At 43.3% G+C, this 26,200-nt stretch overlaps 1 protein-coding gene across 2 annotated transcripts in view; it reads right to left on the bottom strand.

Moving 5' to 3' along the window:
* RAB3B (RAB3B, member RAS oncogene family) overlaps positions 1–26,200 on the bottom strand; it is a 56,030-nt gene that overhangs the window by 24,824 nt on the left and 5,006 nt on the right. For both annotated transcript variants that reach the window (XM_082765719.1, XM_082765718.1), the window contains exon 2: positions 20,475–20,702. In XM_082765719.1, the coding sequence (XP_082621845.1) occupies positions 20,475–20,702 (228 nt within the window). The remainder of the gene's footprint in view (positions 1–20,474; positions 20,703–26,200) is intronic.

Genomic DNA, 26,200 nt, shown 5'->3' on the forward strand with positions numbered 1-26,200 from the left:
GTATGTACTCTTCCTGGAGTCAAACAGTCAGACGATAAATATTAGATGACAAAGAACATACACCTCAGTTCTAATCTCAAAGCAGCCTTCCACCTCACTAACGAAGTCGTATCAAATCAGCCCTGCATTCATTAGGACAGTTGCATCAACAGACAGCAAGTGTTATATAAAATTTCTTAGATAAGCTCAGACAACATTCTGGCACTTGTTTACTTCATTTTAATTAACGAACAGACTAGTTGGAAGCCGATGTAAACATAACCAACCTCCACATATGCCCTATCTTTCAGAACAGCTGAATGACGAGACCTGCAGGAGCAACCTCCATCCACGCTTGCTTCAGTGACGGGTTCACTGCTCTGCCACTTTGAAAATGGAAGGGGACACATTTCTGCGTGGAAAGAAGAAAGCCAGCAAGTAGTAAAGGTGCGTCTGACAGGCAGAGAAATTCACCTCTGCACCCAGGAAAGAAATGGAAGGGATCATACTACAGATACCAGTCTTCGCCTGTGTCACAAATGAGCCAGGACTGGGGCTTCAGAGTCTCTCTGCCCAGCTGAATAGCTATTTCTGCAACTTCCAAGCAACACTAGAAACTAAGGATAATCAAACTGTATTAGCCTGGTCATGCTCAGTCTGGAGTTTCTCCTGTCACTTTTGGGGGTTTGGCCAAACTTAGATTATGAAGAAATCTGGTAAGGCACAAGATATTGAAAGTCAAAGATGCATTTTGTTGATGCTCTGTTTACATCCAAGAGACTCAGATGAGGATTTGATGTTCCCTGACACATGCCTGTAGGTGTGTAGCAGCATTCCCCTGGAGCTTTTCCATTTTGTCAATCTAACATAATCTGGATGCTGACAATTTCATCATAGAACAACATAGATTAGTGCACGCTATGTACAAGAATCAAATCCACACCGTCACTACCTCTACATCTATGTGGTTATCGAAAAAAACATTTTTTCAGACATCAATTCTCAGATTCCAGGAGCAAATTATGGAGATACAATTAATGAAATTATTTAAAGAAAACAGAAACTCGATTATAGGCTTCACATTGTGTCTCAATTACACTGCTTAGGTCAGACTTCTCAGGTGTTAATAGGATTGTTAAAACAAAGAAAATGAACAAGTGAAGGAAAAAAAAATCAACCAGGCACAGTCATAATGCTCATAATTAGCACCTTTGTTTTACTGAAGGTATCAGAAAGCTTCAATAGCAGTGTAGTTGAGCATCAGAAAGTTTTCAAACACACAATTATAATAAAAGGAAAAACAAGAAATTCAAAAACAATGTGCTATATTAACTTGATATTGCCATGGTAAACAGTTTTACAATTTTGTAAGAAAGGTTAGAAAGAACACAAGTTACCATGGTACCATTGTTCCTTCCAGCTTCATGTTTTCAACACAAAGTGAATACATTAAAGGCAACATGGAGCTGTACTTTCTGCACTGCAAACTCATTCATCCTTTTCTGTGGGAAACCGCAATAACCAGCAGAGGATTTTTTTTTCCAGAGTTTCTTTGCTCACAGAAGTCGCCAGCTTGTTATTCATAATTCATTATCCTTTCCACCATTTGAAAATGAAATCAATTCTGTGGTACCTGGATGCAGTTTTCCAAGGTAACTTCAGACAGAGCATCTGAACCAGATTTTGCTTTTGGGTGTGCTGCTGGAGAATGGATGTCTGGATGTCTGATCTCAGCTCAGATTAGCAGCAGATCTACTGCTTATTCACTTGTTCAACAGCAACAAAAACCTGCCAATTAGGAAGCGTGCTTCTGTCACTTTAGATGGACAGCGCTAGAGAGGCAGCTCAGAAAATGAGAGAAGAAAGCGTGTCATACGGTATTTAAGCAAAGGAGACAAGCGAACATTGCCAAGGCCTTTTAGGACTCCTACTGAGTCTTTGTGAGAAGCTGTCTCTCTTCACTGACCTGTTACCAGCAAGTGTTTTCCTCCCAGCTGTACAATCGGCTTCCTGCCTCCACTGATTACCTCTAGCCTTCTGGCCACTTCCAGCACCCCAGCCCAGCTTCTATTCCCAGAGTCCTTGCAGTGCAGAGAAGACTTGAATTTGGGGTGTGTGTGACATATTGAGATGTGACAAAGGCACAGCCAGGACTGCTTTGTGTACTTGCTGAAGTAAAATGGAAATTCTTCAATGAGTGAGAAATCGATACATTAAAAGAAGAAAACAAAACAACAATCAATCAAAAAATCCAGCCTGGAGGTAGCTACTCATTTATATGGAAATACAGATTGGTTTTGTCACAAAGAAACATTAGATTTCATAGGTTCCCATTATGAGCATACTTCATTTGCCATTACTATCTGCTCACCCGCCTGAATGAACACAGGGGTTAACTGCCAAGATTTACTCCCCAAATATCATACACGAACTGCCTCATGGTCATAGCAAGGCTGTCATCTGCCACATCCAGGAGGAGATGCCACCCTGCTGCTTGACAGGAGCAAATTAAATATCATCAAGCCTCTTCCTGTCTTAGTAACTGTGCTCATGTCACTTGAATAAATCCTGCAAAACATATAAAGAAGAAAGTCAGCTTGCTTCGTGCTGTGCCCAAGGAGAACTCCAGACTGAGCTACGGGGTGACCTCACCCATTGGCATGCCCTTCTCCTTCGCAGCAGTGCAGTCTTTTCCCCTCTGCACATCCCATTGCCTGGTGGTGAGAGAACTCTACAAGTTTCACCTCCACATCATTCACATTGTTTCTCTGACCATTGCCAGGATACACCCCCACCTAAAAGACCGGACTTTCTACCGTTCAAAGTAGCAGAAATTCATTATTCTGGTTCAGGGCAGTGCCCAAATCAACCTCGCTGGCACTGCTACAAGCTGTGCTGCCAGCACACACTGCACTCGCCTCAGAGCCTCCCTAGGAGGAAGCAATCGCAGCTCTGTGGTCTGTGGGCACTCACCAGCTTCCCTAGCCTTCAAGTTGCTTCCCCACCAGGGACAAGCACACAGCTTGAACCTGCGGAGGGACCTGGAGAACTCCCGTCTTCCAGATCAAGCTCAATACAGGAGACTCATCCACTTATAACCATGCCTTTTCAATCCAGCGCTGAAACATAAAGAAAAATCAAAGAACCAGAAGCTGAGATATACAAGTAGAGGACAATATATAATCCTTTATCTTATACCTATCTAACCAAGTTTATAATTGCTTGCTTTTATCTAGGTATTTACTTGATCCCAACAGTCTTGCCCCTTGGGCAGGCAAGCAGTGGGCATAAAAGAGGGAAACAAAACTGACAGCTGCACAGATATATAAACATTTAAATTACGTATCTTGTAGAGGAGCTTTTATACAAGACAGAAAATCATGCATACGTAATGAGATGCCCTTTGCACTCTGGTCCATGACTGTTAGTTGTATTACCTTGGTAGCACAGGCAGTGTGATTATTCTACTGCTGTAGCCAAAACTTGCAGCAGAGCCAGCTGTAAAACATCCTACTCCTTCTTCTGCTCTTGCAGCAGCTACGTCTGTAGCGATTATTTGCACGTCACCTGCATCAGTTGCTATCAATGACTATACGATGGATTATTACTTCATGTTCTTATATAAATAAGGGTTTTATCTCCTTAAGAAAATGGGAACTTTTGCCTAGGTGGAAAGCATCAGACATTAGCCGGGTCCCCTATAAGAAGAGCTGATTTGCCAAGACAATTTCATTTACCTGCCATTTGGAAAGATTTTTTAACTTGATACCACGTTCGCACAGGTAAGAACAGTGGAGCCTGTTGTTCTAACTCAGATACTTCAAGCAGAGGATGTTTATTAAGGGTTTGCAGGATCATAGCATAGATAAGTTGATGCACACCGAAGAATAGCTACATCAAGGAAGAAACTATCACTTTTAGCTGCTTAAAAAGAACAATATACCATCCTCACACCGATTTACATCCCTGCAATACACCAGGAAGGCTTCCTACCTAGAAAGTGAATGCTCACAAGAAATCGAGTTTTTAGCCCCAGGTTTGAGATGCTGAGAACACGGAGTGCTGAACCCAACAATCTGCTCTCTCCTACAACTCTCCACTCTCTTATTACGTTCCTTCTCCCTAAGAAGCATGCACAAAAAACATCTAAAGGGAACTGGCTTAATTAAAAACTCGAGGTACGATTTCAAAGATTCCTCTGAGCAGGGTGCCTCTACCTCACGCACCTTCAGTGGGAGTTCAGTACTGCATTTGAACCAAGCCTCCTTCTGAAAGTTTTTAGAAACAAGAGGTTATTTTGGCGCTTTGCCCAGGCAATGCAACCTCCTGGCCCGTAGCAAGGAGTTTTGCTGAAAACCAGCATTTTTTTTTTCCAAACACAGAGCGTGGCAGCTGAAGGCTGTTAGCATCCAGCAGCCGGGGGTTTTCACACACCTCTGCATGGGGGTGGGAAGCTGTGAGCCCCCACACTCTGAAGGAGTGCAAAGCCAGCCAGGTTAGCCCTGAAACAGCTGCTCTGCTGAAGCAGAGGGAGAAGAGCAACTTGCAGGCACTCCGAGCGAGGCAGGGAGGGGACTTGCAGGCAGAGAAGCACAGCCACAGCCCCCCTGCTGCAGCTCACAAAGATGCTGCTAGTTATGGGAACCTGAAATAAAATAAATAAAGTAAGCAAGAAAAAAATAAATAAAACGGGCTTTGCTCCCAGCACATAACTTGCCCCAAAAGCCCATGAACCACTGAAGGCTCAGAAACCACCGGGATGAGCTTCAAATCTCTGAGAGCTGCCTGGGACAGAATTTGCTTACGTGCTACTGTGAGCAAAAAAAGCAGCAGGGAAAAAAAGAAGGGGAAGAAAAGGGTGCTGAGTTCTTTGACTTTGCATTAGAAACACAACTGCTCAGTGTGCCTTCTTCTCTTCCATGAAACTTCCATAGTTGTTTTTTTTTTTGTTCTATAAAAAAAGTGGTGAAAATAAACACCGGCACCATGTTTTTATTTGTAGTGACAAGAACGTGCTGTCAAGCTGCAATTAGGGCGATACGCGTTCATCAAGGAGGAACCACTGAGAACGCTGCAAAATAGCCCGAGGCTTTTTACTGTACTTTCCATGCCTATCATACAAACGCTATGCGTCAACCGGGTTTGGAACTGAAACAGTCTTTTAGAAATTGATTGTTTCTCATTAGCATATCCTCATGTCGGTAATCAACATCAATCAACTTAAATCAAATTAATTCTCCATGTGTTCAGTTAAAATGTGTACCGTATGCTGGCTGAAACGTACACCAAACACAACTGTGCTGCTGCAGAAAGCTTCCAACAGCAACGTTGGGTCAATTGCCATAAAAAACCCCTCCTGTAACTGCTCTCGGCCAGCCCTATGGAGCTCCAAGAGATCCATTACCTGACCTGCTGGAATTGGTCAGCAGCGACCCATCGGAGCACGTGCTGCCTCCTCTGGGCCCAATCAAGGGTTAAAGCCCAGAGTTCAGTCTCCGATCAAACACCTCCTCCCAGAAATTGCAATTCGCAGGGCGCACCTGGAGCCTCAGCAGCGTCTGCAAGATTTACATCGCGGTATTTAGAGTCATCACTTACTCTACCAAGTTAGACATCTGGCTGCTGTCAAATTTTCAAGGTATGCCGAGCTGGAAGGCACCTGCCTACAATACCAACTACTTTTAACATTATTTCTGTTGGTCAGGAGCCTCCATGGGGAAGCCACAGTGAAGAGGTGGTGAGCAGCCCGTGCTGGGGGCGAATCCCCACAGGGGGGACCAGTGCCCAGGGCTAGGACCAGCTGCCTGCATTGGCCCTACAGCCATCCCTCTTGCCTTCCTGAAGAAGCTGGGCAGGCAGCCCCTTGCAGATTTGCAGTTGGTTTTTAACCCCATAGTTTAGCTGCCAAATTGGTATCAGACACAGGATTGCATGCCGACAGCACCTTCATGGGATGTGGAGAGCTGAGCCACCCAACAGGCCTCTCCGCAGCCCCTACAGTCCTCAGCCTCACTACCACAACTGCTGACAAAACCAGCTGCCGTGGACTGCTTGAAGCTGACTGGGAAGCAGACACACGGCCCTTTTTTGCATTAAATCTATTTCAGTTATATTAATGTCCCTGTCCTAACTTGATTTCAAGTGGCAGAAAACCTTTGCTTGCCTCTCCACTCTCCTTACTAGAAGCCTCAATTTGCACTCGCTTAGAGGACTTGTTTTTTTCTCAGCTGATCACTGTCATATGCCTTCCTAAATGTGTCAAGCAAACAGTATTAGAAGAGATTCATAAATGCTAAACCTCTAAGAAGCTTAGGAATGAGAAACATAATTGAGTGTCACTGCCTGAGGCAGAAGAGTTGTTCAGGAATCCTGATACGGACCAATTCAGCACAGATGCATTTTTATGCTGGTTAACCACAAACAAGCAGCTTCAGGAAGGAGAAAGCCTTCTTCTCTGCCTCTGTGCTCAATCACCAAGGGCTGGAGAAATTGCCGTGCCATCTCAAAGCAGCAGCTGGAGTCCTTCAGCACCTGGTCCTGAACTGTGCAAGCTTCTGATCAAACCAGAGACCAGATGTTTCAGCACAGACACAAAATGGCAGTGAAGTACAATTATGTAAAACCTCACCAACGGGGGAAGCATTTTCCTACCTTGGCAGCCAATCCTTAATAAACCAGCTGGTGGTGAACCTCCTTTTCGTGTGGAATTGAAATGCTGGAACTTCTCCTCCTCCTTTCTCCTGTGCGTGTGCTGTGAAGGACCATTCCTTTCACAGGTCCGTGCCTTGCTAAGACTGCATGGTGGGACTGTAAGATGCCCCCTGACCATTCATGGTTAGAAGTCTTGGAAACCCTCTATCATTAGGTACATCAGGCAAGTTCTCATTTACCACTTGCTTATCATTTTCAGTCAAATTATCTACCATCACAACCCACCTCTCCCTTTCTATGGCAACCAAGGAGCTTTGGCAGAAGAAGGACTGTAAATTGATGGGGATTGGTCCCCTCCCAGCCAGAGCCTTCAGCGGGAGACAGGGAACACCCAACTTCATCGAAGAGGCTCACTCGTCCCCCCCACACCTGCCCTGGCAGCAGCTCCGGATCCCAGGGCTGTTGCTCATCTGTGTTTCTGTTCACAGGGTGCTGTGCAAAGGCTTCAGGAGCCACAGCCTCTTCCCTTGCATTCTTCTCACCTTGAAAGCAGAAGTACATTTTGCACCACGTAGCTAGTCAGCCCCTATTGATTACTTTCCTGCTGAGCTCCTAGTGGCCACCTGCAGGTAAATCTAGCCTGTATTTAATCCCTAAATTTGAAGTTAGGCTTCTTGTTTATTTTTATAATGGCTATGACTGCAATTTTTCTGACACAGGTACATGCAATGCCACCAATCTGTAAAGTGGCTTCCCATAACAATCTGCCAAAAGGGCTTCTCCCAGCAGCAGAAAACACCTGAACACAGCACTACAGATGACCTGGTGGAGGCATTCACGTTGCTGCCCTAATCTAGTTAACCAGCAATCACGTTACCTTGCTCCTTCAGTACCTCTGGGTTCACCTCAATTCACTTTGGTCTCTCTGAACTCGACACTTCATCTGCTGCTGTAAGATGCTCTCCAAAACAGAGTCTGATTTTGCTGGACATCTTCTAACTCCTCTTTCACCAGTGGAAGCGTACCTTCAGTCAAAGCACATCTCTAGACTCAGCGTGATCACTGCAGGACTATTAACAAACAATTAAACACAGACTTCCAGTGAACTGTCTGAACAGAGTTGGGATAAAGTATGCAACAAGTCTGTGAGTTATCTGTCACTCTGAACTGCCACATTCATTACTGCCAAAACAAGCACCACATAAATGAGTTATGCACTGATAACTAATAACGAATGACTTCCTCGTGGTTTCTTTTCCCTTTTGTCACCTTTTGCATCTCACTATATCTACAGAAAGTTTCAACAGCATCATGGGTACCTCAAGGGAGGCTGTAGCGAGGTGGGGGTTGGCCTGTTCTCCCACGTGCCTGGTGACAGGACGAGGGGGAATGGGCTTAAGTTGAGCCAGGGGAGTTTTAGGTTAGATGTTAGGAAGAACTTCTTCACTGAAAGGGTTGTGAGGCACTGGAACAGGCTGCCCAGGGAAGTGGTGGAGTCACCATCCCTGGAAGTCTTCAAAAGACGTTTAGATGTAGAGCTTAGGGAAATGGTTTAGTGGGGACTGTTAGCGTTAGGTCAGAGGTTGGACTCGATGATCTTGAGGTCTCTTCCAACCTAGAAAATTCTGTGATTCTGTGATCAAACCAATATGAACACAGAATCTACAGGCATTTAACTTCAAGAACAGTATTGCTAATTGCTTTCAAGAAGTTAAATGTTGCATGTTATCAAAATAATTCTCAAGACATATTGATATTCATGACTCCTCTTTACTTTCAAAATTCATTTATCTCCCAAACGCAGTCAAGGAAAATCTCCAACACGTCCCAAGTTTCTGTTCACAGAACATACTTTGCAATGCTGCTTTAAGGGAGGAATCCTGTGAGGAATCCTGCAAAATTAGAGCTGGAAAACTGAATTGTATCGCAAGTTGATAAAGCAGAAAGCATGCTGATATTCATTTTAGTCACTTCGAAACAATTTTGTTTAAATCTGCTGAAGGCAAATTTCAGCGTAAAGTATGAAAGCTCAAGATCATCTCGTTACTACGATGAATGCCTATTACAGCTCCAGTTGGGACTATTGCCTTCATTTATAAAAACACAATTTCTGTTCCAACAACAGAATTAGCATAAGTGCCCTTACAGTCTCACTCCTAAGATCTGTCAACTATATCTTCTTTCTTATTTCAATCTGAGATTGACGTCAGCAGCATTCACAACCTTTTGAGAACTCATTCTCCAGTTTCTACTTAATTTGATGTCTCAGAACATTTATGACTCACAAAACTTGGTGCTTAAAGCTTCGGGGCACAAAAATGGAAAGAAATCCAAAGGGAAAAAAGATTGCATTTAATATAGTAAAATAATAGTAAAGAGAGCCAGAGAAAATATAGTCAGGTGCTATTTTTAGCAAGGGCTGTGCTGTAAGATAAAGAAGTGCAATTTTCCCTTTCATTACTCAATAAAACAAAGAAAAACAATTTTCTTTTCCATTCATTACTCAGTGAATGAAGAGGTCAGTCATAAAAGCAATGTTAAATGCAGACGATTTCTGCAGCAACCTGCAGTAGCTGGGCGATACTTTGGTACCATCAAAGAACCAGAGAATCAAGGCTCTCAGCAGAGAGCGTGCATCTGGCCCCGGGAGAAAGCTACTCGGCAGTCAGAAGTCACTGCTGGAAACAGCTCCAAATTGCAAGTATGAATTCAAAGTGCAATCTGTGCTGTGCAGAAGTGCAAAACTTGAGATTTCTAAGGAATAAGAGGTAGGAGATAATCACTGATGATGTGTCTCCAACACGTTTCATTCTTGCAGCCCCCTGCCCTTTCCTCTGCAGACAGACAGGCACCCTGCATCCTCAGGATGAAGGGAAGACCATGCTGATGGGGAGATGTGTTCTCCTCACAGGGAGAACATGTTCTCTCCCATGGTGGTCCCTAGTTCCAAAGCTACATCTGTGCAAGTTCACCTCTGGTGAAAACTGAACTACCCCTCCTTTTCTGAAAGGCGAACATCAGTTATACAAATCCCTCAAGTCTTGACACAATAAAATTAACCTTCGTATTGTTATTAATCAAGAATTTAATAAATAAGATCTTAAAATTTACATGTCTTGGGAATCTCTTCATTTAAAAAATGGAGATCCAGTGAGTCATGACTCTGAAAAAGTCACTCAGCATCTCCCTTTGAGGGACTATTTTGAACAAATGCTTTATTGAGCAGACAGATTTTAGTGGAACACACATGACTCACCTGTGGTATGAAGGCAATTAAATCTATATCAAATTTCTTCTATCTATAAAATAAGTAGATAAATTAGAAGTGAAAATCCCCTGCTTCTCATATTTCCCAGTAACAGTCCCAGAGCAGTTAGCAAATATGATAACCTGGATTTATTCTCAATTTCCTGCACGAAAAAATATTAAAAAAGAAATCAATGCTGCAATGCTTCTTGGACATGCAGAGTACAGTTAAAAACAAAAAAAAACAAAACAAAACAAAACAAAAAAAGAAACACCAAGAAGGCCACGTTGCATGGATTCTGACATTATAACCAACAAATCAAATACTACCTCTTTTCCCTTAGGTCATAAAGGGATGTTCTTTTAAAGAAAAAAAGAAAACCAATCCACACACTGCTTCTTTTAATCAGCGAGCCGACTGCACCGACTCTCTCGCCGTTACAGGATAACATAATATTGTACATTTGGAGGGCACGTTTTCAGCCGGGAGGAAGGGCTGCCATTCCGGGAACTTTGAAACTCTGAAGATCTCAGTAGGAGTAAAAGAGGTGCAAAGGTTTGGTACTTTCAATCAATCAGAGTGAATAAACATCTTGTATGAAGTTAGTGGAAAATAAAGTTCCCTGTTCTGGTTAAGCAACCGAACTTTGTAAATGGTATGAGAGGTGCCTACCTCGCCATCGCTCAGCACCTTCAGGTTTTGACATGACACTGGAGCACCTGCGCCTCCCCACATCCCCGCCACACAGAGGGTTCCTACAGCCCCCGAGCGACTCGGAGCCAACAGCGCAGCGGTACGGGTGCTGTTGGGGCTAAGTTTAAGCCGGGTTCTGCCAGTCTCACTGCTTCGGGGGAAATTACCCATCACAATAGCAAATGTCTGGGAGACCAAGATTATTTCTGCACTTAGGTGAAAAATTATTCAAATTAGTTTTGCCACCCACGACACCATGGATGGGTTCTGTTGGATTTGTTCCCTTTAGATTTCATGCAGTCTCTTGATAGATTAATGACGTAATTCCCATACACATTTAGATTAGACTTTTAGTAGAAGATCTGAAATAATTTTATCAATCTCCGAGGCCTCAGAATGATGGCCACAGCTTTGAATGTGATAACGTTGAATAGGGAGAATGCTGTATATGTACTTCAGAACAGCAGCAAGTACATCACAAGGGCAGACCTTTGTGCAGATTCTTCCTTTTCCCCCTAAATAAATCATTAGCCAGCACAAGTGAGGTGGGGGGAATAAAAGATTAATTTTACACTTCCAAATCCTGAAGCCTCAGGGAAGACTAAGCAGTCCTCACAAATTTACCTCATTTAATATCTTTGCAGTAGTGACTTTCCCTGCATGCTATTTTCAAGATGATGGGTATTCCTGTAAAAAAGAGATGCATTTTAGCTAAGGGTTAGGAGCCTTAAACAGGCGTAGATTTTTAGCTGTCACATAATTATAGCACAACAGTTGGGAAGTTCAGTATAGAAATACCGTTCATCTAGGGCACCGAGTTCCTATTATCAGCCAACCCAATCAAGTCCCTTCTGTACTTTACACCACATTTCACAGTTAGTTAAGCAACCTAGGAAGCAGCTTTGGTCAGGAAGGGTGTACAAAAACAGGGTGAAGAGCTCTGCCAAATGCCTGGTTCCTCATCCCTGGAAGCACTCAGCCCAGACAACCACCACCTCGTAGGAAGGCCGGGATCCAGAGGGGTTTTGTGCTGCCACAGACATGTTGAGGTGCAGTTTCACCCCTGCAGGGCCCACCCCTCCTGAATTTTCTGCTCTGGGCCACTCCTCACTCCTTGCAAGGCAGCACTTACGGGCACTGCTTCTCTGGCGCTTTCCACTGCAATTAACAGGGGAAGTTTAATTTATTACAAAGGTGTTGGCTTTCTGTTGGTGTTTTGTTTGTTTGTTTTTTCTCCATTTGTTACTTCTATTAATTAGAAATCCTAATACAAATTTAAAAATAACAGACAGTCCTGCTTTGGCTCCACTCCCATTTTGTGCCAGTTTTCACCCCATTCACTTGCCAGGCTCAGGGCAGACCAGGACCGTGCAGTGGGGTCATGTACATGAGCCCTCTCTTCCCAGAGCCCACGCTGCCTCCAGAAGATGAAGGTGGCACAGCTGTGTTCATGTGAAGCTGGGCATAAACTACATTAGGCTTGCTGCAAGCCCCCTGCCGTACCAAGCATAATCTTCCTGGGTTTCAGACAAAGCATCTCCCCTCTGTTTTACTGCACCGCTGCCCAGCTGAAGGCTCCAGGCTGGGCTACTGCAGCATTAAACCCTACGGACGACCCAAGCCTGTCCTGCAGATCCTCCAAGTTTCCATCAGTGTAAGAGACGAGAATCACATCTAAAAACCTTCCTTGGTTTTCTTCCTGTTTTTCTGTTAACTGTTAGCTCGGTGTCTTTGGGATTGTAGGCAGGAGAAAAGAAGGCTGTAAATCCAAACACTTGATGGCATTTCAGTTTCTGAACCTTAAATTGTACTTAAGTTCCTCTGTCTGATGGCTGCACACAGCCAGAACTCGCTCCCTGACAATCATAAACAAATTCCCACAGTTCTTGCAAGCAGCGATTTCTGAAATAACACATTCCCAGCGACGTGTGACACAAGCCTTCAGCCTTGGGCATCTTAAAAATAACATGGAAATCAGCCAGAGACATAGCAGGGCTGGAACCCGCACTTAGCATTCATCCCGTTCCCAACTGGAACGGGCCCTGCCACGCTGTGCTGCATTGGGGGGGGCATTTTGCAGGGCAAAATGAAAGCAATCCTGCCAATTTCACAAGCCAGCCAGGATTGGGTGAGGGTAGAAAAAAGCATGAGGTCCATCACTCCACTCTGACATGGGAGAGACTTACAAGGCAATCCTCTGCCAGTCCTGCCAGGCTCTAAGTTTCCAGCACTGTTACTCCATGCAACCAGATGATGCACCAGCATGCTGTCTTATATCAAAATACCTCTTCTCTAAAAAAGAAAACGCATAAATCAACTTTTTCTTTTCCCCAGTTCTTCTACTCTCTTATGGACAACTCAATTCTTTCCAGTTCTGTTACAGCTGTACTCTGCCACATCTCTCCTTCCAGTTAACGTAGAAGTGTTTCCACAGGTGCTATCTGATTTCACCTGGAAAAAGCCAGGGGGAGTAACACAGAGCCAAGTGAAACTACAGGAGAAGAGGCTCAGCCTCACAGAAACACGTACAGCACGAGGCTAAAATGCACAGCAAGGATGCCAGTTAGCATTTGGTGGTGATTACAATAATCCAGTAATGCAGAAGAGTTTTAGAACTAAAAACTAAAAAAATCAAATCCCAAACACATTTGATGGGAGTTATTTCTCTTTCTTGCCTCTTAAAAGACCACCAAAACAAGTGGATACAGGACTTTCCACAGCCTCACAGAGCTCCTCGCATCAGCACACTGCAGTTCATCACTCGGAGCACTTCTTTTCGGAGCTGGGCAGGGCTCCATGCACCGCGGGCACTCTGCGGAGCCCGATGCTGTTACCATGGCACTCGGGCACCCAGCAACTTCAGAAAAGCCTCAGCATTATTGCCACTCTATGGACCAACGGGCAGCAGGCAGCAGCTGGGTCTCTGAACAAGCCATGCAAAAGCAAAAGCAGCATTAGGGTGAACAAGCTGCCTGGTAAGCATCCTCTGCGCAGATCCTCTGCACAGTCCCTTTTATTTTAGCACTCTGCCTACAGGAAAAGCAGAGGCAGCATCACATGTGCATGCCCACATCTGCACACACTGCTCTCCCTCTATGGCTTTGCCCTCCAGCACTGATACAGAGCAGCCAGCCAGCAGTCTGGCTGAGAAAACACCACCCTGATCCTTCTTTAAGCGATACTCAAAGTCCAGTCGCTGGAGCCTTACACCCCATGAAGTTATGGAGTTACCCCTGCACCCAGCAGGCTGGTGGACCTCTGCACAAGCTGTGGTTACGCTGCAGCACAAATGAACTGCAAAAAAAAAGTAAAAGTCGTGCTGGGGACCTGTTTGTTAAAAGAAAAACAACAACGGATGATTTTATGTAGTGGAGAGGGAATAATGTCACCGCTTCCCTTGCACCAGAAGGATCATCACTCATTTCCCTTTCCAACAAAGGAAAGGATGCTGCAGGGGTACTTGTACAACCCTCCCTCCCCGTGACTGGAAGTAGCTCTAGTATTAGGAACACAGAAGTAGCGGTCAACATCTGGAAGCTTACTTCATGCTGTTTAATGAGACGGAATGATCTCAAACAGCTAGACAACAGAAAATAAGTGAAAATAATAATTCCTACTGTTAAACTTCAAGGTACTCCCAACTGTACTTCAGGGTACAACCTCTCGCATCCCAAAACCAGTTGCTGTGGCCCTGGTTTTTGTCTCTAACTTCAGCCCTTCAGCCTACCCGTAGGTGTTGCACGAACACGACGCTGTACTGCAGATGACACAACGCACAAAAGTTAGAAATGAGACTCAGCTCAATAATTGCATTTTCTCACTTGACCAAAAACACATGCCACGGGTTAAGGATGTGCTCACTTGACACAAATACTGTGAGCAACCATAGATTTCACACGCTGTACTATCTTGTAACTGATCACAGGATAACCAAGCGTATCTCAATATAGAATGTAGGCATAATGTAGAAGATAAAACTATGAAATAAAATCATAGCAACAGTGATTCTGACCAGACAGGGACAACAGGAAAACATTTGGAGGCACATGACTAAGTCCCTACGTAAAATGACAGTCAATCCTACCAGAAAGCACCAAAGTATCTGTTCTGCTTTCTGCTGTAAAAAGCATGACACGCAAAAGGTCAGGAGGCCAGTAACTACATCAGTGGAAGATTTTCCCTTGAAATTTCCCAAGAAAAGCTTTTCCCCTGCTGGGCAACTAGTTAACATGGGCAATTTTTTTCTAGGAAAGGTCTAGCCCTTGGAACCATCAGTAGCTGGTAGGACGCCTCTGAATGCAGTAACTTGTTCCATTTTCCTGAAGTGCACCAAACACAGGCAAACACTCCGTACTCGTGGTAATTCTGCAAAGATGTAGCACAAAGATATTACACCTCACAGCGAGATTAAATCCAATGCCGTAAACTGGAATAAATCCAGTGATATCAGAGCTTAGGGTGAAGTTGAATTTGGCCTTCACTGTAACGCAGAGTTATAATGAGATAACAATGGGATTGAGGTGATTAACTATAAACAGAAATAAACCTTCTGTGCCAACTGTTTAACTGCAAACACAGGAACGCCCTGCTTAGGGCAAGATTAGGCTGTTAAATAAATTCAAACCCCCCAATGAAATCAGCAGAAATACATTTGAGTGGAATAACCAACCATCCGGGTTATTCTTATTTGTAGGGTTTTCTCTCTCTCCCTTTTATCACTCTTTGGAGTCTAATCCCAAAGAACATTCAGAGTGGCACTAGCCAAGTTGTTCCCAGAGCAGGAGCATTACCACTTGAGATATAAGCAAAACCTTGGCTTGAATTACAGACAGTTCTGTATCCCTCCTCTGGTCAGATGTTATGCACTGTGATTTAACGTCAGAAGTGGTGCTTCATGCCCACTCAGCCCTGATGATTTTCACTCCTGGGACCCATTAAATCCTCAGGGCTGCAGAAGAGACATGCTCCTTACAAGGATCAACCTTGTCTGTTCACCATCACAACTTTGGCCATTTTAGTTCTTTGTCTAAAGAGCGAAGCAGAGAGAGGATCTCACACCAGCTGTGAACCTACTGAGCCGAATCAGACCCATTAGGTCTTCAGAGACATCCATCACTACTGCATCTGTACTCGGAGCTACAGAACTCCTAGCTCTTTTTTTAGAAACAGGTTTTGTGCAAGCATTCAAGTTTGAAGTCAGTGCTTACAAAGAACTTACAAAAAACAGGATGGGAATAGGATGCCAGGGGAATAGATGATTCTCTCATCTGAAATGCATAATTAGCTTCTGGTTAAGTGTGCAATTAACATTAAAAGTTTACAATCAAGCATGATGGCATTCTAAATTTACCTCCGTTAAATTTAAAAAAATGAATATAGTTACCAGTGTTACTTCTTTGAATCCCTTCCCTGTGAGGCGCCCTGCTCAGTAACATCCTGTCTTCCAGGCGAAAACTGACACAAAAAGCTTTTTAAAACACTGCAAGTTTGCCTTGGAGATGGCTACACAGCTTGGGTTTTATTTTGGCTTACACTTTTTTGAGTTGTAATGCTAACTGCCACTCAGCATAATTAGCAGTTGTCATATTTCTGTTGGTAAAAATCCTGCCCACAAAAACAGAGCGATGATGCTTTGTACCCTCTTCCCAGCTGTGCCCAGAAGCTGTAGCACGCGTGTTTCCAACATCCACCAGAGCTCATCTCAGACCCCTACGGATTGCAGCAGTTAAGCAACAGAAACATTTTTGTTAATGGGAAAGAAAAAAGCTGTACTCACCCTAGTAGTTTAAATCTGTTAAGCAACATCTTAAAAAGAAATCGTACTGCAGTCTAAATATGTTGTCTCCATCTGAATATCACATCCTTTTTGCCTTTTAATCTGAAGTTAAATTTAACCTCTCACTGACTTAAAAAGGGGACGGGAAGTAGTTTGAACTGCAATATCATCTGCCAAAGCCTGTACTTAGTGATGTTTGTTATTAACCACACATATATTTATAGCAGCGCAACAAAAATTAAGACATGTAGGGTGTAAAAGAATAAGGAAGAGTAAAGAAATTCCTCATACAAACTGTGTATTGTAAGTGTTGTGGTGTGCAGTATTCTGGGCTCAACACTGCCACTGATTTTCCATCAGTAAATTTGCGATATGATACAAAGAGCCCATGGGATTAATCTATACTGGGCCACCAAGAAGGACAGACTTTGTCCCTCAGCATTTAACCTCAGAGCATGCTGTAGCACAACGTTGCTCTAGAGTTCTGCTGTTATTACTTACCACCAATAGACACTGAAATGCACAGAAGAAAAAAAAAAATTGATCTTTCATTGTTCTCAGCTGAAACCAAAATCACTTTTATTCATTCACCCTGCTTCCACTTGGATCTGGCCAGAGTGGCCTTGCCTAGCTGCTAGGCAACCTGAGCACCGCATTTAGTAATAACCAAACGCATTTGCTAAGAATATAATAATGCTACCGTTGAGATTTATTTATAATAAAAACCATACTTAGCTGATAATATTATAGCTTTCCTTTCTGATCACTAGGTAGTAACTCTGAGAAAACAGAACCGTTGGTCAAGAAAGTACCTGCATGTATGCCCTGCATACAGAGAGAGGAAAATGAAGCAGCCCCATATAAATATACCATGAGGGAGGTGTTTTATATGGAAGTATTATTACAGATGACAGTGCTATAAAAAAAATTCTAATCCAAAAATTCTATTTATGCAGATACCAGAATATCTGCATAATATTAATATATTTACATTAAAATGTTTTAAATTAGAAGGGATAATTATCCAACCTCATCCAACTACAATGTGAACTTTCTCAGTAAAGGTCATTTATCCCATTTACGTAAAATCACCATTTCAAAACAAGACAGAAGACTTGGAATTAAAACACAACCAACTGATCTTTGAGTTCTTTTTTAAAAGAAAATAAAAGGACAAAACATTATTTTGTATAATTCCTCTCAGGACCATTTTTTTTTACCATTTTGTTCTCTAGAAGCAGAGCTATCATTCTACCTTAAAACCACCACCAATACCTTTGATTGGTGCCATCCCTCCCACTGCCCAACTCAAGAGAAAGAGAGCTTCCTTTCAAGTCTCTTCAACTGAGCAGATGATTTCCTGGACTGCTCAGTCACTAGCACAACTGAGAGAAACCTGATTAAAATATCAATTTGGGTGATTGGGGTATTAATGTCAACAGAGCCAAAGGCCTGCTGATTACATCAAAATTAAACAGAGCAGCACCCTTCTTTGATCTTGACAGCCGGCAGCTTGGCACTTGAAGCGCTATGAGTTTCTCCTACCTTTAAGAAATCCCAGGAGCTCTACTTGGTTGGCACTATGCCCAAATATTCTGCTCTTCTGACCAACACAAAAAGGCAAAAGTAAGTCAACGTAGAAAGCCCCAACGATCACTGATCTTCCTCGATCACAGCACGCCAGACATGGTTACTTCCCCTCTCTTGAGATTTATGTGACATAAACCAAGGTTATATGTGCACAGCTCAAGCACCTCCAGCCTGCTCCAGCTGCATACACTTAACAGAGCTCTGCAAGCACCCACAGATAGAAAGAGAGGCAGCTCCACGGAGCAGGGAGCATCTGAGGTTTTCTAGAAGTGCTTTATATATTCTGGGCTTTATACAGAAGTTTGAAGTGGCTAATTTAAACACCTGCAACTTCTCCCTCCCTTAGTTCCACATTAAGCCTGGTTCAGTCAAGTCTTAAAATCAAGCTTAGCAGGTCATAGGTTTAAAAAATGTCAACATAATTGGAAAGTTGCAAGTAAAAGCAGAGCGCTAAATTGCAGGGTCCCACACTCACAGAAACTCAACAGCAGCTGTAAATCATTTTATAAAGCAATCAGAAAGCAGATCGGTGAGAAATCTCCTCCTTCCTACACACAGAAACAGTTCTGGGATACTGTTGGCCCTCACTGCTGCTTGTAACCTGAAGAATACACGGATATTACAGATATTAGTCTCAGGACAGGCAGGAAGTAAGCAAGCTCAGACACTGTGCTTTTTTTAAAGCAGTACACACAAAGTTGATGGTTAAGGTCCTTAAATCATGACTCACATCAGGGATCCATGCGAGGAACACAGAAATAGAGAAGGAAAGAACACAAGTCACTCTGGAAACTGTCAAGCATTTACATAAACCTTTCATTGAAAGGAAATTTTAAATCAACAATATTGTTGATTAACTCCAGTATTACAGCTCCTACAGTTAGCACACGCTGAGGAATCTGCCTGGCATCTCTTTTTGTAAGAAGTTGAAGGTTATTAAAGCCTTTTTTTCCTGAAATCTTCAAACATTTATTTAAAATTCCTGCTTAATTCATTTTAATCCTGGTATCTTTGAAATATATATATAAAATCATTCACAGTTCTTACTTCTTGCTTTTACACAATTTATTAGAGAATTTGGTGTTCTGAGGCCAAGAAAATCAAACGCAGGATTGGAAGTCTTCTTTAATTACTTACTGGGCCTGAACTTCGAATATTCTCATTACACAACCCCTAAATGAAATCAAGCAGGTCCATGCCAGGTTATCTGCATTAGTTTCAATGTCAGAATTCAGCAACACAGAGAGGATATTTTATTATATGGTTGCTGCAACAAAAACACAGCAACACAGAAATAAAATGAATCATACCACTGCAGTAAATAATAATAGAGTTCCTCATTTTAGATTCTCACTCTGGATTCAAAAAATAGTCACAATAAAAAAATGTGATTACTGTGATATTATGTTTAGATGCAATAACCTGAGATTAATTATAAATCAAGTGTATATAAATCAATTAGAACGCTAAGGTCTTAGCTGGGACAGGGTTTTGGTAGAAATGCGACACAGTTTCAACTAATCTTTAATTCTGAATTTTAAGCTTAACTTGTGGGAGAAACCTCTAAACAGACAGCTGTTTCACGTTAGTGAGCTACCTCCTGGAGATTGTTATGAGAATAACAATTAAGACAATGACAGCGTGATCTCTTATTTGAGATCTTTTCTTTTTATGCAAAACAGAAGGGAAGAATCTTGTTAACTGGTATTGCAGCTGGAGCCCTTTGGTACTTTAAAACACAGCAATCCAAGCTTATGCTTTTTAAACACATCTCGTAATTCTTTGGTGCATAGAGGGTTAAACACCATTAGGATAAACACTATGGTACAAATTCAATTTAAGTCATTTGCCAGTATGTAGCATAAAAGACACAACACCCTTGCCTTCCATAGAAAGGAGCATCACAAGCTATTGACACAATTGCTTGGCCTTGGCCCTCCACTCTGCAGCTCAGGAACTTTTATTTTTTTAAACTGGGCAAGAAGGCTGTCATTCAGAGTCGGACAAGGACCGATGGGGTGCTTGAGCAGAGGAACCCTCCAGCTTACCTGCACAAATTCTCTTCCCGTTTAATTTACCAAGAAGTCACTTCTGTCAAAACGGTTTGAAGCACACCTCTGCAGACACATGAGTCACAGGAAGGGACAAGTATCTCATTTGGAGGACGCCAGCCGACAGCAGAAGCTACATCTAGAGATCACTCATTCAGTGCTCACTGAATTTTCTCACCTACTAGTGCTCACTCAAAAGGTGCTATCAAAAGGCTCCAGATCTGCTTCGGCTTTTGTTTCAGTTTAATAATACACTAACCCCTGAGATTGAAGAGCAGACCAAATCAAGAGTCCCATCAGTCAAGTGAGACAGCAATATAGAGAGAACTTACTGCAGGGATGAAAAAGGCACAACCACACAAAACATATAAACAAAAATCGGTATTCATACTACAAAAAAAAAAAATCATCTCCAAGCAAGCTGTTTCTTACCATTGTATCTTCGCTGGGTTTAATATAAATCATTTCCGAAAATGCTGGCACTTACCCAAATCTGCAGCTTCACTCGTTTGTCATTCCTATAAACTGTTTTCACTTTGAAGTCAATTCCTACTGTGCTAACGAAGGCTGGTGTAAAAGTGTCATCGGCGTATCTGAAGAGGAAGGATGTTTTCCCCACGCTGCTGTTGCCAATGATCAGGAGTTTGAACATGTAATCAAAATTTTGATCTGAAGTATCTTTCTGCCTGTATCTGGCATCTGTTACTGAAGCCATCTAAGAAAAATGACAGACATTGAAAAAGAACAGATTTAGGAGCAGTTCAAGCACTCGTCTTCCTTAACTGCGTACCGTATGTTTAACTTATCTCTCTTCTTTCTAATAACATACACACTACATCTACTGAAGAAAGAGCAACACACCTTTAAGTCTTCTTGTAAAGCCCAACTTTAAATTTCTGTTATCCACTTACACTGCTAAGATTTCCAACCCAAAGAAATCCACCTGTTGCACTGCTTTGTATTTAGAAGAGTAACAGATGGCTATTGCAGCTTGCTCAGATATTACTGGGGAACCAGCATTCTCTACCCCAGTGGAGGGTGCCATTTCTGTTGCTCCGATAACCTGTAGTGCTGCAACCCAAAACTAAAATCTTTGACAATGCATCCAGCTATGCGATTCATTAAGCAGCCACTGAGGCAGGTAAATCTAAATAATTCTTTTTATAACTACTAGGGACAATCTGCATTTCTAGCTCACGCACCACCATTTCATCCTTTGAAAGTTCTGTCCTCAGTGTTTACAGATTAAAAAAAAAAAACACACCACACTTAGCTATGAGAGGAGAAACATCAGTTGACAAAAGGAGTTTCAGCTGACAACTTCGAGACCATCTGACACTTATCTACTCTGAAGACTGCAATTCAAGTAAACAGCACATGCATAAAATGTGAGGCTCAGCATGGCTGCAGGCAGCATCCCTAATGGCTGGCTGATCCCTTTTCATTTCTGGGGGATAGTGAGTGCAGAGGAAAGGTGCAGACTCAGAGATTCCTCCTCTTGTGATCCTGAACTGGATTTAAAAAGCACACACATGCAACAAAAGCAGCCAACCATAAAAAACAATCCTATGGAATCAAACATCACCACAGCTAGGACTCACCAAGCAACCCCAGGCTGCTGCAACGTTCAAAGCTTTGACACGCAGCCTGAGAAGCCAAGCCCCTGCTTTTTCATTTGCCACAATTTTCATCTCTAAGGCTGTTTCTGAATTCCTCCCGTGTCAAACAGATGAAGGTCCTTATAGCCAGCCAGGGGGGTGTGCAAACTGGGGCGATGACAATGCAGGTCTGATAAGCAGCTTGTCCACCAAGCCAGGACGTGCATTACTTGCGTATAGTGCCAGAAAGCGAAGTTTGAGCGGAGATTGAAGTCTTTTATTCACAAACATCCAAAGAAATAAGTCAATTTTCCCCCCAATTCATAGTCACAGGCATCTTTAGAAACAAAACTCCTACCAACTTCTATTCTCACCATGTGCCCAAACAGTTTCCTGCTTATCAAGGCTCGCTCACACACGGGACTTAACCCGCCTGCTGAAAAGAAGTTCAAAATTCACTGTATTTAAACAGCTATAAACCAAAATGCTGCCCAAAGCTAAACTGGCATTCCAATTTAAATTCAGCTCCCAACAGAGGGGAAACAAATTGTTGTGCGTGTTTTATTTAAGTTCAAATGGAGCTGTTCTTGGTTTATCTCTGATTAAACACGTGCAACGTTCTCACCCAGGAAGGAGCCAGCACAGCAGACCTTTCACAGATTGCATTAATGAGGACAGCTCTGAAGAGCTTCAGCAGTAGCTCAATATTCAACAGCTGCACTGAATGCAGTCAAATCTTCCCACAAGCAATTCTCTGTAGGATACAATACCACTCTGATACGCAGTCCTTAACTTCAGCTGCTATTCAGCAAGGCTACAGTCCTTTGCAAGCACTCCAAAAAAGCCCAAGTACAAATTTGCCTCTCACCAGTACATCAGAAAAGTGCTCTTCTATTCCTCTCTTGCAGTTCTGAACAGGAATTTTTTACAAGGAAGAGCTCGACATCCAACTAACTTCCACATGCACGCTCAGGCCCTTGCGTTCACTGCCTCGGTTCAAATCTTAGCAATCTCAGCTGCAAAAATTAGGAAATTAGGAATTAGGTGATTAGTTCGCTTGTACCATCACCGAGCTGGAAGGCAGGGAGAAGTTATGAGTAATTTATGTGCCTCATTCACATATGTAAGCCCACAAATGCCATTGAGAACACACGTGCACTTGGTAACAGAGGGAAAAAAACAACTCTACTTCTCCATTCCACTTGCAGAAACTTGGAAAAGTGAGATGCCCTCATCACTGGAAGCCTGGTCATTTCAAGATTTAGTGGTAGACATTTAAGGAAGGTGTTTTCCACTAATCATATACGGATCGATACCTCCTTGCTCTCACTACCTTTGTGGAATCCAGTCGCAAACTCCAAGCTGATCTTTCAAACGAAACGCTGCTGCTTCCATTAACCCCCTAGATTGCTATAATCAAAAGCGTACCTGGCTACAAATGCCACTCTCCAGCCCCAGTTAAAAAAGCAATTACCGAATGTGACCAGCTGGAGCAGCTTTGTTAGGAGCACAATGCAGAAAATAAGATCAAACGCTGCTTGCACAGAGCCCGGCGCTGTTGTCATAGAAGCACAACGCTCGTGCTGAGGATGCTGCGGGTCGCTTCGCTGAAGCATTAAGGCAGCGGCGGCTGGCACACCAACATCTCAAAGAAAATTCCATCTCCTCGCTTGAGTTTGACATTTTCTTTTCCCCTCCTCTGGTCACTAAAGTGAAACTGGAAGGGCTGCAGTAGTAATTACTGGTTGCAGATCATTATTGAAGTTGCACTCGGCAAGCATTTGGGCTGAAAGCCTTCACAGGGCTGCCCTGAACTCATGGGATTCCTCAGGCCAAGTCCCTGAGACCCTTTTTCACCCACTCGGTGTCCCACCACTGCCCCAAGCTCTCCCTTGTTACGCCAGCACAAAGGGAGCATGGAGCTGGTTCGGCGAACAGGCAGATCCCAGATAAAAATAATTCCTCCTACAACTTCTCCTGTTTCGCAGGGCTGTTTTTGAAGTGGGTTCAGCTCCTGCTCCAATACAAGCGAGGGAGCCAAGCGGGGGGACGGAGCGGTGGGAAGTGATGGCAGTTGCTATGCTACTGAGAGGAAGGTCCCCAAATCGCCTCTCCTGCAGGTCCTCAGCAGGGCTTCAGCCTCGGCAGCAGGGGGAAAGCGACGGTTCGCAAGCGTCAGTCACCTCCCATCGAGCTCGGCAGAGAATTGCCACACAGCACCACACACCTCGTCCTCCACAAAGATGTCCTGGTGCGGCTGCTGCGGACATAAATTGTGTTTTCCCCATGGTGAAAGGCTGTTCAGATAGCAACACAGATCCTGTACGCAGCCACCTCCACTCTTTGCTTAGGACACGCCAAGCAACCAGGGTTTCTTACCAGTCACCCACAGCTGGAGCACGGAGCACAAGAGGGGCTTGTGCTGGCTCTAATATAACTGCTATGGAGTAATCCTCAACAAAACACTGCTAACGGAAGACTTGGCTACGTTACAGAAAGCTCCTTACGCACAAGAAGAGAAACCTGCCCATGAGATTGTCGCTGAGAATTCTCTGGTGAGACCATGCACCCTGTTCTTAGTAGGTAACAGCATACAAATATCCACAACCTGTGCTCCCAGGGGCTTCAGCGATGGGAACAAGGCCTTAAACACATCCGTTTCATGGAAGTTGTGTGAGAATAGGCAGTTATGGAGCTGTAAGTACCTCATTATTCCCCTGTTGAGGAAAAAGCCTGCAGCGTGAGCTCGTCTGTTGTTAGCCAGAGAATTCACGCAGGAAGAGGATGCAACAAATGCTCTGAAGCAATAAAATCTTAATCAGAGCTTATTAGGCACCAAAGAATACCTTCCACAGTCAAGGTGTCTCTCCTGCCTTTATTCCCTACTTCGCTGTAATGCAATTTAAAAAAAAGGAGCCTCTCACCCTAAGACACCTCCCTGGGAAACCAGCCTCCACCAGTTTCCATAATCACTGACATATGCCGTATGGGTGGCCTCACACAGCTGTGCTCCTTAATTTGTGACCGATGTGGTGAACAACCTGTTCTGTAGTGCAACACGAACCATCAAAATGTTACTGCTCTTACGAGCCAGTAGAAGTGGTCACTACTGCCCCACTTCTGCAATATTTACAGCCTACAGATAGCTGCAGTGAAAAGCGGTACACAGACTGGGTAAAGTTGATGGTGCTGCCTAGAAATCACCTGGTATATCTTGCCATAAATTTATTTCCAGAAAAAAAATAAAAAAAGAAGAAAAAAATGTACTTCAAGTGTTTCCAGTCCTTATTATTTTGTCTACGAACTAATGGAGGGCTGGCACTTCTCTATCTTACAGACAAAACTCACTAAATCTGATCACTATTTTGGAAGAATAGACATCTCTGTATTAGCAACTGCACGTGCCTGTTCACAGCCACGGTTGTTTCCACGTCCCACCATCTCTCACAACATTGCAAGGCAGAAGTCTGAACTGCCTTTGGCAAAGGGTCTCCTCGCCTGCTGCCAGGCACCTCAGTTACCAGCAAAACACGGTCACATCAATGGAACTTACACTTAAAACTACACGGAAAGAACTATCTGCATTTTCAACATTATCACTCTGTATGCTGTATATTACACACACTGTGCATTTCTAACAGTGACAGCATCCCTTAATATTTGTAACTACTTTCTTTTTAAAGCCCAAACTGAAATTTACCACAAATGCTTTGTATTATGTACCAGTGGCAATTTAAACGTGAATGTTTAACTGTTTCATCATTTGCTAGCACACATACATTTCTTTCCTTACCCATAAAATAGGGATGACAGGGCCGAAACTGCCACTCTGTATTAAGAGTCAAAGACCTTACAACAGCATGCTACTCCAGGCTGGTTCCAGCCCAGCTTCTTCTGCTCAGCAACTGAACCTCCACTGCTTCTCCTGACGTAGTATTTTACTCCCTAACGGAGCTGCAACTGGCAGGAACCATTCCCTATTTTAGAGTCATAACCTCCTCTCTCTTACATCCATCTTATTGTTCCTGAGCTCCAGCACTCAAGATCAGGCAACAGAGAAGAAGAGACAAAGAAGGTGACCGTCGTTTGGAAGGGGTAAGTGGTGGCAGCATGGAACAAGAGAAGGGGCAAGTCACAAACACAGCTCCACCTGTACGACTCCTTGCCATCCACAGCCACTGACAAACGTGGAAGGAAAAAAATATTACTAGATACACTCCCTTAAAAGCAGAAATAATGAGGCTAAATAAAGGTAGAAAAAAAGAACATGGAGCTAAAGTCAACACTTAGAGCTAAAGTCAGACAGATCCCCAGTCTGCCAAGGCTCTCAGAGAAGCACAGACAGGAGCACTGGGGACAGCTCTGAGAACGCTGCAACTGGTTGTGGAAACCATTCAGTCAGTTACACAGTAGGGAAAAAAAAAACAAAAAACACAAGAGAAAGCAAAAGATTCCTTTATCCCTAGTATGTAGAGTTCTGTAGTAATTCACAAGAGACATTATTGACATGCAGCAAACTTCTTTTCAAAAGAGTTAATACCTTGTGTTTTTTCCCCAGAAGTATTACAGCATGTCTATATTAACAATTTCTAGTTGACAAACTACACATCGAAGT

Source organism: Aythya marila (genome assembly GCF_965140915.1).
Source record: "Aythya marila genome assembly, chromosome: 8".
Classification (NCBI taxonomy): Eukaryota; Metazoa; Chordata; class Aves; order Anseriformes; family Anatidae; genus Aythya; species Aythya marila.